This window comes from Ranitomeya imitator, chromosome 6 (genome assembly GCF_032444005.1).
Source record: "Ranitomeya imitator isolate aRanImi1 chromosome 6, aRanImi1.pri, whole genome shotgun sequence".
Lineage (NCBI taxonomy): Eukaryota > Metazoa > Chordata > Amphibia > Anura > Dendrobatidae > Ranitomeya > Ranitomeya imitator.
The window spans coordinates 449,174,639-449,189,484 of NC_091287.1; the positions used below are offsets into that span (position 1 = coordinate 449,174,639).

Consider the following 14,846-nt stretch of genomic DNA (forward strand, 5'->3'; position numbering starts at 1 on the left):
CGCTCTACCGCCCGTCTCTCGCGCGCTCTACCGCCCGTCTCAATCTATTGCTGCTAATCTATTTGTTGATTGGAAGGACAGGAAGTATGAGTTAGGCTATGTGCACACGTTCAGGATTTCTTGCAGAAATTTCCTGAGCAAAACTGGACATTTTCTGCAAGAAATCCGCATGCTTTTTCTTCGCGTTTTTTGCGCGGTTTGACGCAGTTTTTTTTGCATGTTTTTGACGCGTTTCTTTCCGGAGCTTCCCAATGCATTAATAAGCGGGGAAAACGCAAAATATCCCCAAAATTGATGAACATGCTGTGTTTTTTACCGCGATGCGTTTTTTCGCGGAAAAAAACTCATCATGTGCACAAAAATTGCAGAATGCGTTCTAAATGATGGGATGCATAATTTATGCGTTTTTTATGCGTTTTTATAGCGAAAAAAAACGCAACACAGCCTTACACTGGCCCCCAGCGTCCAGTGTTTTGTTTAATACAGATTTTGATGTGAAACATAGAACAAAACATTAGAAAAATATTTAAAAATAAATGTAACATGATAACCTTATTTCTCTATCGCTATGGAACACAGGAACCATGGGTGTATGCTGCTGCCACTAGGAGGCTGACACTATGCAAATAAAAAAGTTAGCTCCTCCTCTGCAGTGTACACCCCACCGACTGGCATTATACACTTCAGTTTAGCTTAGTGTCAGTAGGAGGTGGACACGGGTCTTTCATTAGACCCTTATCTACCTCAATGTGCGTTGTTTTCTTTCAGGTTTTCCGGAGGGATACAGGGTGAACAGTCACACCTGTAATCCCACAATACGGACTATGAGTACGGCGTGTACTGCCACCCCGTATCCTCATAGATCCCACAGCAGGACCAAGATGCTAGCACACAAGCGTGCTTAGAGGTAAATAAATAAATAAATAAATAATCTTTATTTTTATATAGCGCTAACATATTACGCAGCGCTTTATAGTTTGCACACATTATCATCGCTGTCCCCGATGGGGCTCACAATCTATATTCCCTATCAGTATGTCTTTGGAATGTGGGAGGAAACCGGAGTACCCGGAGGAAACCCACGCAAACACGGAGAGAACATACAAACTCTTTGCAGATGTTGTCCAAGGTGGGATTAGAACCCAGGACTCCAGCGCTGCAAGGCTGCTGTGCTAACCACTGCGCCACCGTGCTGCCCACGGTCCGATCCTGCATCCGTCCCCCACCCAATCATCGGTTGGAGGAGACGAGGACGTCTATCATCTCCCTGGACGTCTGATATTTTCCCCGGATTGAGGTTAGTAAGGACGGCGTGGGATGTTTTAGGTGAGTATTCCTACCCTCAAAGTGCCTCTAGGTCCCTCCTCAGTTCCGGGGTGGTCGTTTGGAGGTCCCTTGGGATTTTTTTTCCAGGCTGTCTTGGCCTGGTCGGCGTTTTCCCCTTCCATTGTGTATCGGCTCCCTGGGACACGTGGTGTGGGGGTTGTCGCTCCGTTCGCGTGGCGGCCGCGCTGCTTCCTTCGGCGGCCGCGCTGTTCTCCGGCGCGGTGGCCTTACAGGTAGCCACGCCGCTTTCCTCCTGCAGCCGCACTATCCCTTTCTGACACGGCACAGCTGCCGCTCTTTCCTCCGGCCGCACTGTGCCTTTTTGGCACAGCGGCCTTGCGGGCGGCCGTGCCACTTTTTCCCCGGCGTCCGCGCTTCTCCCACTACCGCTGCCCTTCCCGGCTTCTACCGGGGCCTACTTCCGGCGCCGGGACTCCTCCCACTTTCTTTCCCTCGGGCGGGCTTTTCTCCCGCCCGACAATCATCGGTGAGCTCCGCCCACCGGCGCCATCTTGGTGCTCCTGGCCTGGTGGTTAGCCCCACCCACCACTCCCCGTGCAGCTGCAGTTTGGCGCCAGGAACGTTTTCTTCGCAGCTTATGACCGTGAATTTCCGGCGTCCTCGTAGGCAGCAAGTTTCAGACAAAAGAGTGCCCCAGATGTGACTTCCTGTTATCCTAGGGGCTATCGTTCCTGAGGAGCATCTTCCAAGCCGTGCACCCTTCCATCTGGAAACTGCAGCGTCTGCCGTGAGTAGCCCTGCACTGCAGACTGACACTCTCCCCTGCCCCCCTGTCCCCTAACCTTCTGACATTTTCCTCAGGGGCCCGTTCGGTCTAATTTTAAGGGAGGTCACTCCCGGCTTCCTACTTTATCCCTACTCCCTGTGCATTAGTGAAACACTTTGCGTGTTCGTCTTATAACCGCAAGCTTCCCTCAGGCAGGCCTGCAGCAACCCACATTATGCTCACCGCCCAGGACCCCCCTGCTGCTCCGCCTCAGAGCGAAGTCCCCACCCCAGGCTGGGCCTCCGCTCTGTCTCTATCAGTAGCGGAGCTCACACGGGTGTCCCAGACCCTTGTGTCTGTGCTCGATCAGTTGCCCCTGCAGACTTCCTTAGTAGCCAGCGGGTCGCAAGAAGCTCCGTCCGAGACTTCCAATACAGGCCGCGAAAGATCCAGACAGGAACGCCGGTCTGAGTTCTCTTCTCAGTCCATCTCGCCCCACGGTCCTTCTCTGTGGTCGACTTCCCCCTGGTCCTTTTCCCCGGAGTCAGACGAGGCTTTCTCTGATGCACCTTCGGAGGATAATTTGGGGCCGGATTCGAACCAAATCGCTAACATGAGGGATATGGTTCAAAGCCTCATTGGAGCGACCAATCAGACTTGTGGCATCAAAGATTCCTCTACGGAACCCGCAGATCAGGCGGTTTCGTTTAGACGGTTTAAACTTCCTCTCAAGGTATTCGCTCCTCATCCTGAATTCGAGGAGCTTCTGGCGAGAGAGAGAGAGAATTCGACCAAACATTTTCAAAGAGGCAAGCGTCTTGGAGTTTCATATCTCTTTCCTCCGGATCTCATCGCCAACCGGAATGAGAGGTGATAGAGAACGACCTCTCCCTCTGTGGATCCGCCGGCTGCTAGACTTGCCACCAACACAATCCTCACGCTGTCCGGTGGGGCGGTTCTGAAAGATTCCATCGATAAGATCATGGAATCCTTCGTGCAGTCGGCTTTTGAAGCTGCCGCATCATCCCTATGCCCGGCTTTCGCTTCCACTTGGGTTTTCGAAGTCTGTATCCGAAGGGGCTAAACAACTCCGTTGGGGCATTCAAGTCGGAGCTCCACCAGACCGGCTGGCGGAACTTGCCACCCAGATTACTCACGCCGGGGAATAATTTGTTCCCTGGACGCGTCTTCTGCCGCTCAGGCGCCCAGTAATGTTGTTGCCAGCCGTCGCACTGTTTGGCTCAAGAGTCATCAAAGAAGTCCCTTACGAGCCTGCCTTTTCAAGGATCACGTCTTTTCGGTTCCAAGCTGGACCAAATTATTAAGGACGCCACTGGCGGCACCAGTTCCCTTTTCCAGACCTCACCTACTTCCCCTTAGGTGGCAACTTCGGTCCTTTCGGCCTTTTTCGTCGTTTTGCGGCATCAGATTCCTCTTCGCAACTGCAGAGGCCACAGGCATGTTAAGAGAAGAAGGTATTCTTCGGACTCACTCCTTCCTGGTGTTCCCGCTACTCCTAAGGTGGATTCTCCAGGTCTAGGACTGGAAGTTCCACCTAGGCATGACTCACGACTAGACCCCAGCCCGTTTCCCAGGCTGGGCAGCCATCTCCTCTTCCTCAGGGACCTCTGGGTCTCATCAGTAGAGGACGCATGGGTCAGGGAACTTGTATCCTCTGGATACAAAATAGATTCATTTCACGGCCCCGGGATCGTTTTCTTCTAATCCCAACCTCCAAGAGACCCCGCTCTAGTCCCGGGTTTCTTTACAGCCATTGTTTCCCTCCTTAAATCCGGGGTAATCGTTCCCGTCCCAGAAGAGGAACGGTTCACAGGCTTCTCTTAGAATCTCTTTGTACCGAAAAAGGACCACAAGGTTCGTCCCAGTCTGGATCTCAAATTGCTGAACAAGAAGTTTCGTCTGAGACACTTCAGGATGAAATTCCCTCGTTCAGTAATCACTTCCATGGAAGCTCAGAAATTTCGGTTTCAGGCTCCCAAAAGTCTATCCATATTCCCCGACACTCTAGCCGTTGCGGGTGGCTCGTCAACAGGAAGAAGTCCCGTCTTGTTCTTTCTCAGCACCTCGTATTTCTAGACATGTTTTTTGACACTTGTCGGACCAGAGTCTTCCTTCCCGAAGACAAAATATCCCTCCTTTGTCGGGAACTTCGCTTGCTCCAGGGTTCTCGGCTTCCCTCCTTTCCGATGGGCCAGGAAGGTCCTGGGGAGGTTGGTTGCAACATCAGAAGCGATTTCCCTTTGCCCATTTCATTCAAGACTTCTTCAGCAGGCTATTCTATCACAGGGGGACAGGCCTGTCTTCTCCCTGCATCGTCCAATCCGGTTTTCTCCCGGGTCAAACGGTTCCTCGACTGGTGTCCGAGGTCACTTCTCATATCCCAGAGCAGATCCTTCCTTCCAGTTCTCTGGCAGGTGGTGACGACGGACGCCAGCCTGCTCGACTGAGGCGCGGGGCTTTGTCACCTGTTTTTTTTTTTTTTTTCAGGGTTGTTGGTCAGCGCAGGAGTCCTCTCTGCCGATCAATGTTCTCGAGTTCCGGATCATCTTTCTGTCTTTCCTTCACTGGGTAAGGATTCTCAGGAGCCTGCCAATTCTAATCCAGACAGACAATGCCACAGTAGTGGCATATGTCAACCACCAGGGGTGGACTCAAGTTCTCTGGCCTCGGCCGAGGTTTCCAGGATCCTCCTTTGGGCAGAGGCAACGGTCCTGGTGAGATCCGCAGTGCATGTCCCTGGCGTGGACATTTAGGCCGCCGACTTCCTCAGCCGCGAGGGCCTCACGGCAGGGGAATGGTCCTTACTTCATGAGGTCTATTGGATTGCTCCTTGATGGGGGACTCCGGAAGTGGACCCCACGGCGTCCCGATTGAACAGGAAGGTCCCTCGGGTCGTCCCAAGGTCCCGCGATCCTCTTGCAGTGGTGTTGATGCTCTGGCCATTCCTTGGTCGCAGTTCGTGCTCCCCTATCGGTTCCCATCCCTTCCCTTGCTTTCCAAGCTGTCGAAAAAGATCAAGGCGGAAGGGGTGCCGGTCATTCTGATCGCCCCGGAATGGCCCAGGAGTTCTTTGCGGAGATCGTCAATCTTCTCGAGGACGCCCCCTGGAGCTTTCCAGACAGACCCGATCTGCTGTCTCAGGGTGCGATCTGCCACCCGAATTATTGGTCGCTCAGTTTAACGGCGTGGCTTTGGACATCATACTATAATCCAGGCTAGGAAGCCTTTGTCTTCCAAGATCTACTATCGTACCTGGAAGGCTCACTTTCGTTGGTACGAGTCCAACCGCTTTTCACCTATGTCCTTTTCCCTGCCTTCCATTTTGGCTTTCCTTCAGGCAGGAATGGATTCGGGCTTCGCTCTTTGTTCCCTTATGGGCCAGGTTTCTGCGCTCTTCTTCCCTTTCAGAAGACGTTATCATCTCAGCCACAGGTTAAGACCTTCCTTCAAGGAGTAGCCCACGCTGTCCCCTCCGTACAGGGCCTCTGTGGATTCATGGGATTTAAAGCTTGTGCTGGACGTTCTTAGGGGTTCCCCCTTTGAGCCTCTCAGGGAGTTTTCCCTGTCAGTTCTATCTTGGAAGGTGGCTTTTCTTGTGTCCATCACTTCGATCCGCCGCGTTTCCGAGTTGGCGGCCATTTCTTGCCGACCTCCTTTCTTGATTTTCCACCAGGACAAGGTGGTCCCAGGCCTCCGCCTTCCTTCCTTCCCAAGGTGGTTGTGACCTTTCCATCTCAACAAGGACATCTTCTTTCTTCCTTTTGTCCAGCTCCGACTCATCCTCTGGACCTCGTCAGGGCAGTGAGGATCTCCCTGGCTAGCACGGCCGCTTTCCGAAAGATGGATTCTCTTTTCGCCATCCCTTATGGTGCGCGTAGAGGCCTGCCGGCTTCCAAGGCGACTATTGCTCGTTGGATCAGAACGGCAATTTTGGAAGCTTACCGGGTCAAGAACAGAGTGCCCCCTCTTGAGATAAAGGCTCACTCTACCCGGGCAGTCGGCCCTTCCTGTGCCACAGGGCACAGGGTTTTCGCCCTACGGCTTTGCAAAGTGGCAACCTGGTCTTCCATCCACACGTTCGCTGAACTTTACAAGGTCCATACCTATGCTTCATAAAGGCACGGATGATTGACCTTGTGGAGACCAAAACATCCAACACCGCGGAGACACCATCACGTGTTTCTCAACGCAGTGATCCAGAACACTGCCCCCAAATATGCAAATGCAAGTAGAGGAGCTGTGGAGACACCATCACGTGTTTCTCAACGCAGGCCTTTTCCCTGGAAGGAACAACCAAGGGAAGGGCAGCATCCAATAAAGGAAAACATCCAATAAAGGAAAACCACCTATGCCAAGCATGGTATCCATCCACATGGTGGTTTTCCTTTATTGGATGTTTTCCTTTATTGGATGCTGCCCTTCCCTTGGTTGTTCCTTCCCGGGGAAAGGCCTGGCTATTCACTGCCTGCGTTGAGAAACACGTGATGGTGTCTCCGCAGCTCCTCTACTTTCTTACAATCATCCGTGCCTTTATAGACTTTCTACTAGGCACTGCTCCTGATAGCCAGTTTCCTACTCCACACTGATGAGGGGCAAAAACCCCGAAACAGCTGTCTGTGGATGGATACCATGCTTGGCATAGGTGGTTTTCCTTTATTGGATGTTTTCCTTGGATGCTGCCCTTCCCTTGGTTGTTCCTTCCCGGGGAAAGGCCTGGCTATTCACTGCCTGCGTTGAGAAACACGTGATGGTGTCTCCGCAGCTCCTCTACTTGCATACCTATGCTTCGGCGGACACCAGCCTGGGCAGAAGGATCCTGTAGGCGGCAGTGGTGAGTCCTCTGACCTGATGGAAGTCTGTTTTTTCCCACCCCAGGGATTGCTTTGGGACATCCCATGGTTCCTGTGTCCCCCAATGAAAGGCGATAGAGAAAACAGGATTTTTCGTTGCTTACCGTAAAATCTGTTTCTCAGAGCCTTCATTGGGGGACACAGCACCCTCCCAAGTTGAACAGCTCTGTTTATTATGTTATACTGTTTACGTTTGAGTACTTTGAACACTCTTTGAGTGTTTGAAACTGTTAATCTGTGGAGCGCTGCGGAATTTGTTGGCGCTATATAGATAAAGTTTATTATTATTATATTTTTATTCTTTCTCTTTTACACGTTGCTTCTCCTACTGCTTTCTCACTAACTGAATATCCTACTTCCTGTCGGTAGGGTGTAGACTGCAGAGGAGGAGCTAACTTTTTTATTTGCATAGTGTCAGCCTCCTAGTGGCAGCAGCATACACCCATGGTTTCGGTGTCCCCCAGTGAAGGCTCTGAGAAACAGATTTTACGGTAAGCAACCAAAAATCCTGGTTTATATAGTAGGACATTTTCTGATGACACATTCACTGTAACCCCTTAGCAAATATCACTTACATGTACGTGAAATCAGGGATAATTCAGGAGCTGAGCTCGCTCCACCCTTGCAGATACCGGCTATGTTAACTAGCCTGCATTTGTCTCTAGCATTCTTGGCAGCTTCAAAGGCGGCCGAGATTTACACTATATACTGCAGGACTGTGGTCTTACAGTATATAGTATAAGCAGTTAAATGATCACAGGTTCAAGTCCCCTAAGGGTACTAAAAGATCCACATGGTAATATGTCACGGTAATGCATTGTCTCAGCTGTATTGTCTGACTATACACAACATTCTAACCACGTGTAATCTCTGCAATAATGCATAATTCATATATTTATTTCCACAGCAAAGCAGATGTTTTTGTAATGGAGGCCACAAAGTGAAGGATCTTTTTACTTTATTATTATTTTTAGCAACGTCAAAAAAATGAAGAACTGGTTCGTCTGGCTGATGAAAGACGGAAAGAAGCAGAAAGGAAAAGGAAAGAAGAGGAAGCAAAACATGAAGAAGAGATGAAGCGATTATATGAGCAGGATAGAGCAGTCAATGTAAATGAAGAACAAGAGAGGGTGAGTGGAAACTTAATGTTAAAGGCACATGATGACTGAATAAATCGGCCATTATCTACCGGGAAAGATGTCAGGGACACGACATATGACATAAATTGGTTAAAGGGGTTTTCCAGTACTTTTATGTTGTGAACCTATTCATAAGATAGATTAGCAATATAAGATCGGTGAGAGTTGGAAACCTGGTATGCCCCAGCGATGAGCTGCTATCAGCTCAGGTCAGTAGTCACTGGCTGGGAGCTCTGGGAATCTCCTACCTTCTGGGAGCTTTGATTAGGTGGGCTGGCATGACATGATCTGTTCATCATTCTGCAATGATGACATCACGCTAACCCAGCTAATCAAAAGCCGCATCGGGGATCCTAGAAGATGAGAGATTCGCAGAGCTCCAACAATCTTAATTTGCTGACCTATCTTAGGGATAGGTTGTGAATATAAAAGTATTAGAAAACTGCTTCTTCTTTCTAATCCTGCTACAGACTTTATTTGGAAAGTAATTCTGTAAACTTCCATTAATGACAAGTAATAGTACCCACGTACCCCTGCGCAGTCTATACGGCACATACATGAATAATGTGTGTGCTGACGGCATAGCATGTCCAGTGCTTCAGGATTCTGATGCTGCTGAAAAGAACTGTTGTATTAAAGCATTTTAGATGCCATCGGGTCCCGCTTGGGGTGTGACAACATGCTCCTAAATTGTACCGAAATTAGCCAACCAACCGGTGCTGTAATCTTTGATAAATGAGGTGCGTTTTCAGACTATTTAGGTTTTTACTGAATGAACATTTGACAGGATTGGTGAATGTGCAGTATTTTGTATCTTCTACAGGCTTCCACTTCATTAAAAATGAATGGATAATACCTTCACTTTCCATCTGATTACTAATGCAGAGTGCTATGAAAGCCATTTGGTTTGGTGATCAGCACTGCATTTCTATGCCTGATAGATGCTTGCATAATTAACTGTATTTTCTGTTACAGCCTCCAAGGCAGCTGTCCCCAGTGATCCCAGCGTTACAGCACAAACTCTCATCCCGCACGCAGAGGCCACCGACGGCAGAGAGCGTCGCCTCTGTCCAATCACATGTATGTTTTCTAGACCGCAAATCTGCATCAGTCACATAAAGCAGAGTGGCTTCAGTTTTCTTAAATTAGTGGTTCAGAGCTTATTGTCCAGAATACATTTACCTGCTCATCCCTTTATAATCCTGTATATGATACCATCTCCCAGATGATGACTGTGTTGTATCATGGAGAACTAATATCTGTCCGGTGTTATCTGTTTTATAATACAGGGTGAATCACATTCCAGGACCGGTTCCCCACCAGTCCCCGCTAGAAGAAATCAGCTCAGAGCTTATGGTATGTATAGCAAATTGTAAAAAGTAATTATCTGTAAACGAATCATTGCAGGCGCAGTGAGCTCTGGCCGTCTGACCTCACATGCAGTCTTGCAGACTGCGCCTGTGCGGCCAATGCAGCCACCCACCTTGGGAATCCCAGCCCCGCACTGTGCATAATGCATAACACACTGCGGGGCTGGGATTCCCAAGGTGGGTGGCCGCACAGTCGCAGTCTGCAAGACTGCATGTGATAAATTATAAAACGCTTTATTTTGGCAATAACTGCACCAAAAACTAAAAGAGCCACCTTGTTAGAATGCAGCATTACTGCTGCACAAGGTGGCTCTTTTACTTTATAACGGCTGGAGGGGGTGATAGAGGCCCTTTAAGTTAAAGGGACTCCTAGCACAAGGCAAATACCAGGCTTCAGACCTAATAATGAATAATGTCTGCCCTTTCCTTCTAGGTAATTAAATTTAATTAATTTTTTATCATTCTTGTTATCACTTTCCCCTCCATGGGAAACTATAACTCCCACTGTGCCCTGACAATGGCACACCTTTAGGACATTCTGGGAATCGTAATTTTTTTTTCTCTAAATTTCTCAAAGGCTCTTTTGGTGATTTGCATGTAGCAGGAGAGTGGGCCCTGGGAATCAGCATTAATATTAGTATGGTTTTTGCTTCTTTTACCAATAGATGAAAAGAAGAGTGTGATCAGCGAGCTGACGGAACTGAGGAAGCAACTGCGAAGTGAGCAGAGACGCTTAGAGGGCCGTCTACAAGACACGGAGCAAGATAATGAGTCATTACCTTCCATGAGCGGGTACTGTACTCCAAAATGATTACATTAATTTACACTGCATAAAGAAAGTATACATCAGTATCCAGCTAATGGATTCATATGTGGAATGACCCATTTGATTTAATGTGATGGGAATGGGCCATAGAAATATCTTCTGTGATAAGGCCTTACTGTGCTTTAAGGAGGTAGGATTAAAGAACAGCTGTTTGGTGCAAGCGTACTTCTCATGTTTCCAGCATTCTGCACCTATAATTCAGTCCTCTGGTCTTTCACTGTGTTAAATACCATGATATGGTTTCACACTATATTAATTTTGTACTTTAGAAGAAGAAAGGAGAAGACCTCAACAGATGTCTTTGATCTGGCCAGACTGAAGCTGCAAGCTACTGTACGGAGGCCGTCTTTAAAGGGTCCAGAGAATGTGAACATGCAGAATATCAGAGACTTCAATAACCTAAAATATAGGGGTACGTTCATAGTCAAGACAACAGATATACTTTCAACCACAGGCATTCATCAAGAGTGACGTAGTGCAATACATGGCACCAAATCCATACAGTTCTTAGTGAATTCAGTGCCTCTACTGAGTGGTGTGCGCCTCCATGCACTGCGCCAGAGGGAATGGAGTAGCATTTCTGGCATAGAAGCCCTCCGCAGATTCATTCAATTGGCTGGGTGAGCATGGCCTGAGTCCTCCCATTTCAGCAGAGCTGATCCAAAGTGTCACGAAAACACCAAAAGTCGTACTTTTTTTTGCACAGCAAAGGATTGTACAAAAAACTGCAACTTTTCAAGGCGTTGACATCACTTTTGTGGCTTAAGAAGTTTTGATTAATTGGTCTCATAGTCTTGTATTTTGCATAAAAAGCTTATAGACAGCTCTATTGAAACAAGCTATTCATATAGTTATTTTATAGAGAATCTTTCAGCAGAATTTCACCCCTCAAACTTTTTATATATGCATGTAACTATTTCAAAGACAAGTCCAGCAATACTTTTGCCTAGAGTCTATATGTAAATGATGCTGAAGTGCGCGTCCCAAGCCTGTGTCATTCTGACCCTATTCCCGGCCAGCATCACCTCCTCCTTCTTAACTGACAGGTCATTGTCTGTGTTACTTCAAGCAAAGGAGCTGTCAGTCAAGCAGGAGGAGGCGGCGTTGGACAGGGAATAGAGCTGGAGTGACAGAGGCTTAGGAAGAACCTCCACATGCCAAAGGCCCTTCAGCCTCATTTGTATAGTGATGCAAACTCTGATTTCTCAGTAATGGAGGAGCGGACCAGCCATGTAAAGGTATTGCTGGATTTGTCTATGAAAGGCCTATATGCACATATAAATAGTGCTGGGGGAGGTGAAATCCTGATGACAGATTCCCTTTAAGATAGGTTGAGTTCTATATTGCACAGTGTATTGATCAATATATTAAAGTCACAGAACCTCATGTTGTTTGATTAATTTGTGTCACACTTTGGACCTCGCCACTTTTCCCACTAGACCATGCTCACTTCCACTGTTGAGCGAGTCGGAAAAAGTGTCTCAAATGGGGTATTCTGGTAATGTACATTTATAGCCTCAGCACATGTATGGTAGATGCAGGTCCCACCAAAGGAGCCTGCATTTATGTAGAGACCGGAGTCCTGACTTGCTCTAATGCAGTGAGCTCTATTCATTCACACCAGATTACCACCTCCTCTCCACTGTCAGCACATGACGAGACCCTGTTCTCGAGGTGGAGACTAGTCTCATTGGCAGCACCTTCCTATTCTGTGGATATGCCATAAGTGTGTGAGATGGGAATACCATACTTAGGCTTGGATTCTGTCACATTAAGCTGAGCCCATCTCCCACACTGGCTTTCATCACTTCACAGAAGCTATTGCAAGATTCTGAATAAAACATCTATAAAGTTATATTTTCTATATGGTCCTGAAATGTCAAAACCAGTGATGTTCGCGCCCATCTTGGTACGTAGGAGTGTTGGAGTCAGAGGCACATGTCTCTTAATGAACCAGGAATGTCTGACAAGTGGAGAGCGCCTCTGTGCTTCTCTACAAATCTTACTCCAGTCAAGGACTGAGTAAGATTTCTGGCATAAGGAACGTGGCAGCTCGTCATACGTTAGATGATCTGTGGTGTTGTGCCCAACAGCCATTTTGACGGAGCTGGGTTATATTGGCTTGAAACTGGCAAAAGTCGCAACATTTTTGTAAAACTGCACATTGCGCAAACATTTTCCAACTTCTCACAGTGAGTTACTTCAGAATTCTGTTGCCCTAGCTTTGATGAATCTCAGCCCATGCTTTGGCTTGGGTATTGGAAAGGAAGACATAGTTTTGCTTGGTGGCAAAATGCAGTAAAAGCATTGGGAGGAGGTTTCTTCTCTGTCCTAACCAGAGACAAAGTAGCACAAGCTCCTCTCCTTACTCCTAGTGCTCTCGCAGAAATATCCTTTTCCTTGGCTTCGGCTACAATAAACAGGTTCTTTTTTTCCAAACAGACACTGACACTCGTGAAGGTGTTCGCATCATGTTTCCTGACCCTCCGAGGGATGACCAGACACTCGAGATCCAGCAGCAGGCGCTATTGAGGGAGCAACAGAAGAACCTGAACAAGATAAAGAGGAGAGCAGCAATCCCGGACGGTAAGAGGGGATCTGGCCAGGGATTTATATGATCAGTTCCATATTCTTGTTCTTCACTCTGGTTTTCAGCATTCAGCTATAAATATTGGTCTAACTATAACATTTTTATATCATTTATCGCATTTCTAAATTATCTTTCAATGGAACAGATGACAAATCAGAAAAGTGTTTCAACATCAAGGTGTAGAAATCTAGGCCTAAGTGCGTCCACACTAGTGTTAGTCATTTCACATGCATATCCTTTATAATCTTACGATTTTTCTAATCACATACACGGCTATATTCCCCGGTTGGAAGCTTTCCTTCCTCACTCTATACAAGCCACATCTGTTAATTGTCTCTAATAATATCAGACGTCTCTCTCGCGAAACGTTCCCAGATCTGGTGAATAGAAATACTGCTGTATAATAGCATACCATCGAATCAATATATTCTGATCACTTTAGTAATATAACACCTTTGTAACCCACCTTTTAGATTTCGGACAAGTCCCTGCATACAGCCTCCATCGTCCTGGCATGGTAAGTGACTGTGTTACCAAAGATCTGTATATCCATGACTTCTGACACTGGTAAATAATTATTCTTAAGAGGTTAAATAACATGGGATCAGCTGATAAATGGAACCTTTTATAGCTGTAAGGGCCCATTTAGGCAAAGCGATCGAGGCCATATAGAACTAATGATCGGGCTATATACAAGCTGGTCGGTAGTTGTGTAATGGCCTGTTTACACAGTCCGAGTAGAATTATATGCACAGACAATGACTGTTAAGGTACCATCACATTTAGCGACGCTGCAGCAATGTAGACAACGAGCAGATCGCTGCAGCGTCGCTGTTTAGGTCGCTAGGAGACGTCAAACACGGCAACAGCTGAGCGATGCAGGAACGATCCAGTGACGTACTTATCGTTCTCGCTGGTTGTTCACTCCATGAAAAACCATTGCAGGCATCATTGCTTTTGCTGTCAAACATGACGAATCACGCCGACCTGACGACCAAATAATGTTCCGGACTTCTAGCTCCGACCAGCGATGTCACAGCAAGATCCTGATCGCTGCTGCGTTTCAAACACAACGAGATCGCTATCCAGGACGCTGCAACGTCACGGATCGCTATCGTTCTCGTTGGAAAGTTGCTCAGTGTGAAGGTACCTTAAGTACAATTGTTCTGTGCATATAGAATATCCTCACTATATGCAGCACATCACCTCTTCACAAAGGACAATGTGCTGAGCGAATTATGATTTTAATACCGACATATATGATGAAATCGCCTTATCAACCAGTATTTTTCTAGTTCAGTGGGTGATTGCTGACATGGTTACACATGCCGATAACCAGTGAATAAACATCCTAATAAACACCCGTTCCCAATTATCGTCTTTTCAAAACGAGCCCTTGCTGTCCCCATCCTACTTGGAAAATGGGAAAAGTACTGAACACATTTATTCTCATTTTAGTACTAATATTCTTCTCTGACCACAGCTTAGTGACCAATCTAAAGACCTTCTGAAGACCTCGCTGCTGGAGTCTGAGAGCGCTTTCATAGGTAATAATTCTTGGTGGTTCAGTCCAGGAGTCATTCTGTCTATGCGCATGTCATATGTTTGGGGGGAGTAGGGGGGCTCAGGACACTCAATTGCCCACGTCATGAATGTCGATATTGATGCAACAATATATATGTGTGTATATATGTATATACTGTAGGAATTAATGATAATAATAATCTTTATTAATACAAAAATGCCCAGACTCATATTAATCGGTAAGCCAAGCGCCATCACCTAGGTACCTGTATACCACTCCATTACAATATACTAACAAAGGAGAAACATAAGAGTTTTATGGTAGAAAAACTTATGACAAATCTTTATTAATACAATCACACGTCTATTGACAAACAGTTTTTAAAAAAAAATATATATGATGGTAAAGGACACCAATGAGCAACATACAGCACCATATAAATATGAACCAAAAATATATGAGGTAAATAACC

General features: G+C 47.0%; 1 protein-coding gene across 5 annotated transcripts in view; it reads left to right on the forward strand.

Annotated features, from left to right (window-relative positions):
* The window catches only part of CSPP1 (centrosome and spindle pole associated protein 1), a 147,928-nt gene that overhangs the window by 117,832 nt on the left and 15,250 nt on the right, over positions 1 to 14,846 (forward strand). For all 5 annotated transcript variants that reach the window (XM_069731439.1, XM_069731434.1, XM_069731436.1 and 2 more), the window contains 8 exons: positions 7,899 to 8,054; positions 9,039 to 9,143; positions 9,353 to 9,419; positions 10,099 to 10,225; positions 10,529 to 10,671; positions 12,702 to 12,845; positions 13,323 to 13,366; positions 14,333 to 14,396. In XM_069731439.1, coding sequence (XP_069587540.1) covers positions 7,899 to 8,054; positions 9,039 to 9,143; positions 9,353 to 9,419; positions 10,099 to 10,225; positions 10,529 to 10,671; positions 12,702 to 12,845; positions 13,323 to 13,366; positions 14,333 to 14,396 — 850 coding nt within the window. The remainder of the gene's footprint in view (positions 1 to 7,898; positions 8,055 to 9,038; positions 9,144 to 9,352; positions 9,420 to 10,098; positions 10,226 to 10,528; positions 10,672 to 12,701; positions 12,846 to 13,322; positions 13,367 to 14,332; positions 14,397 to 14,846) is intronic.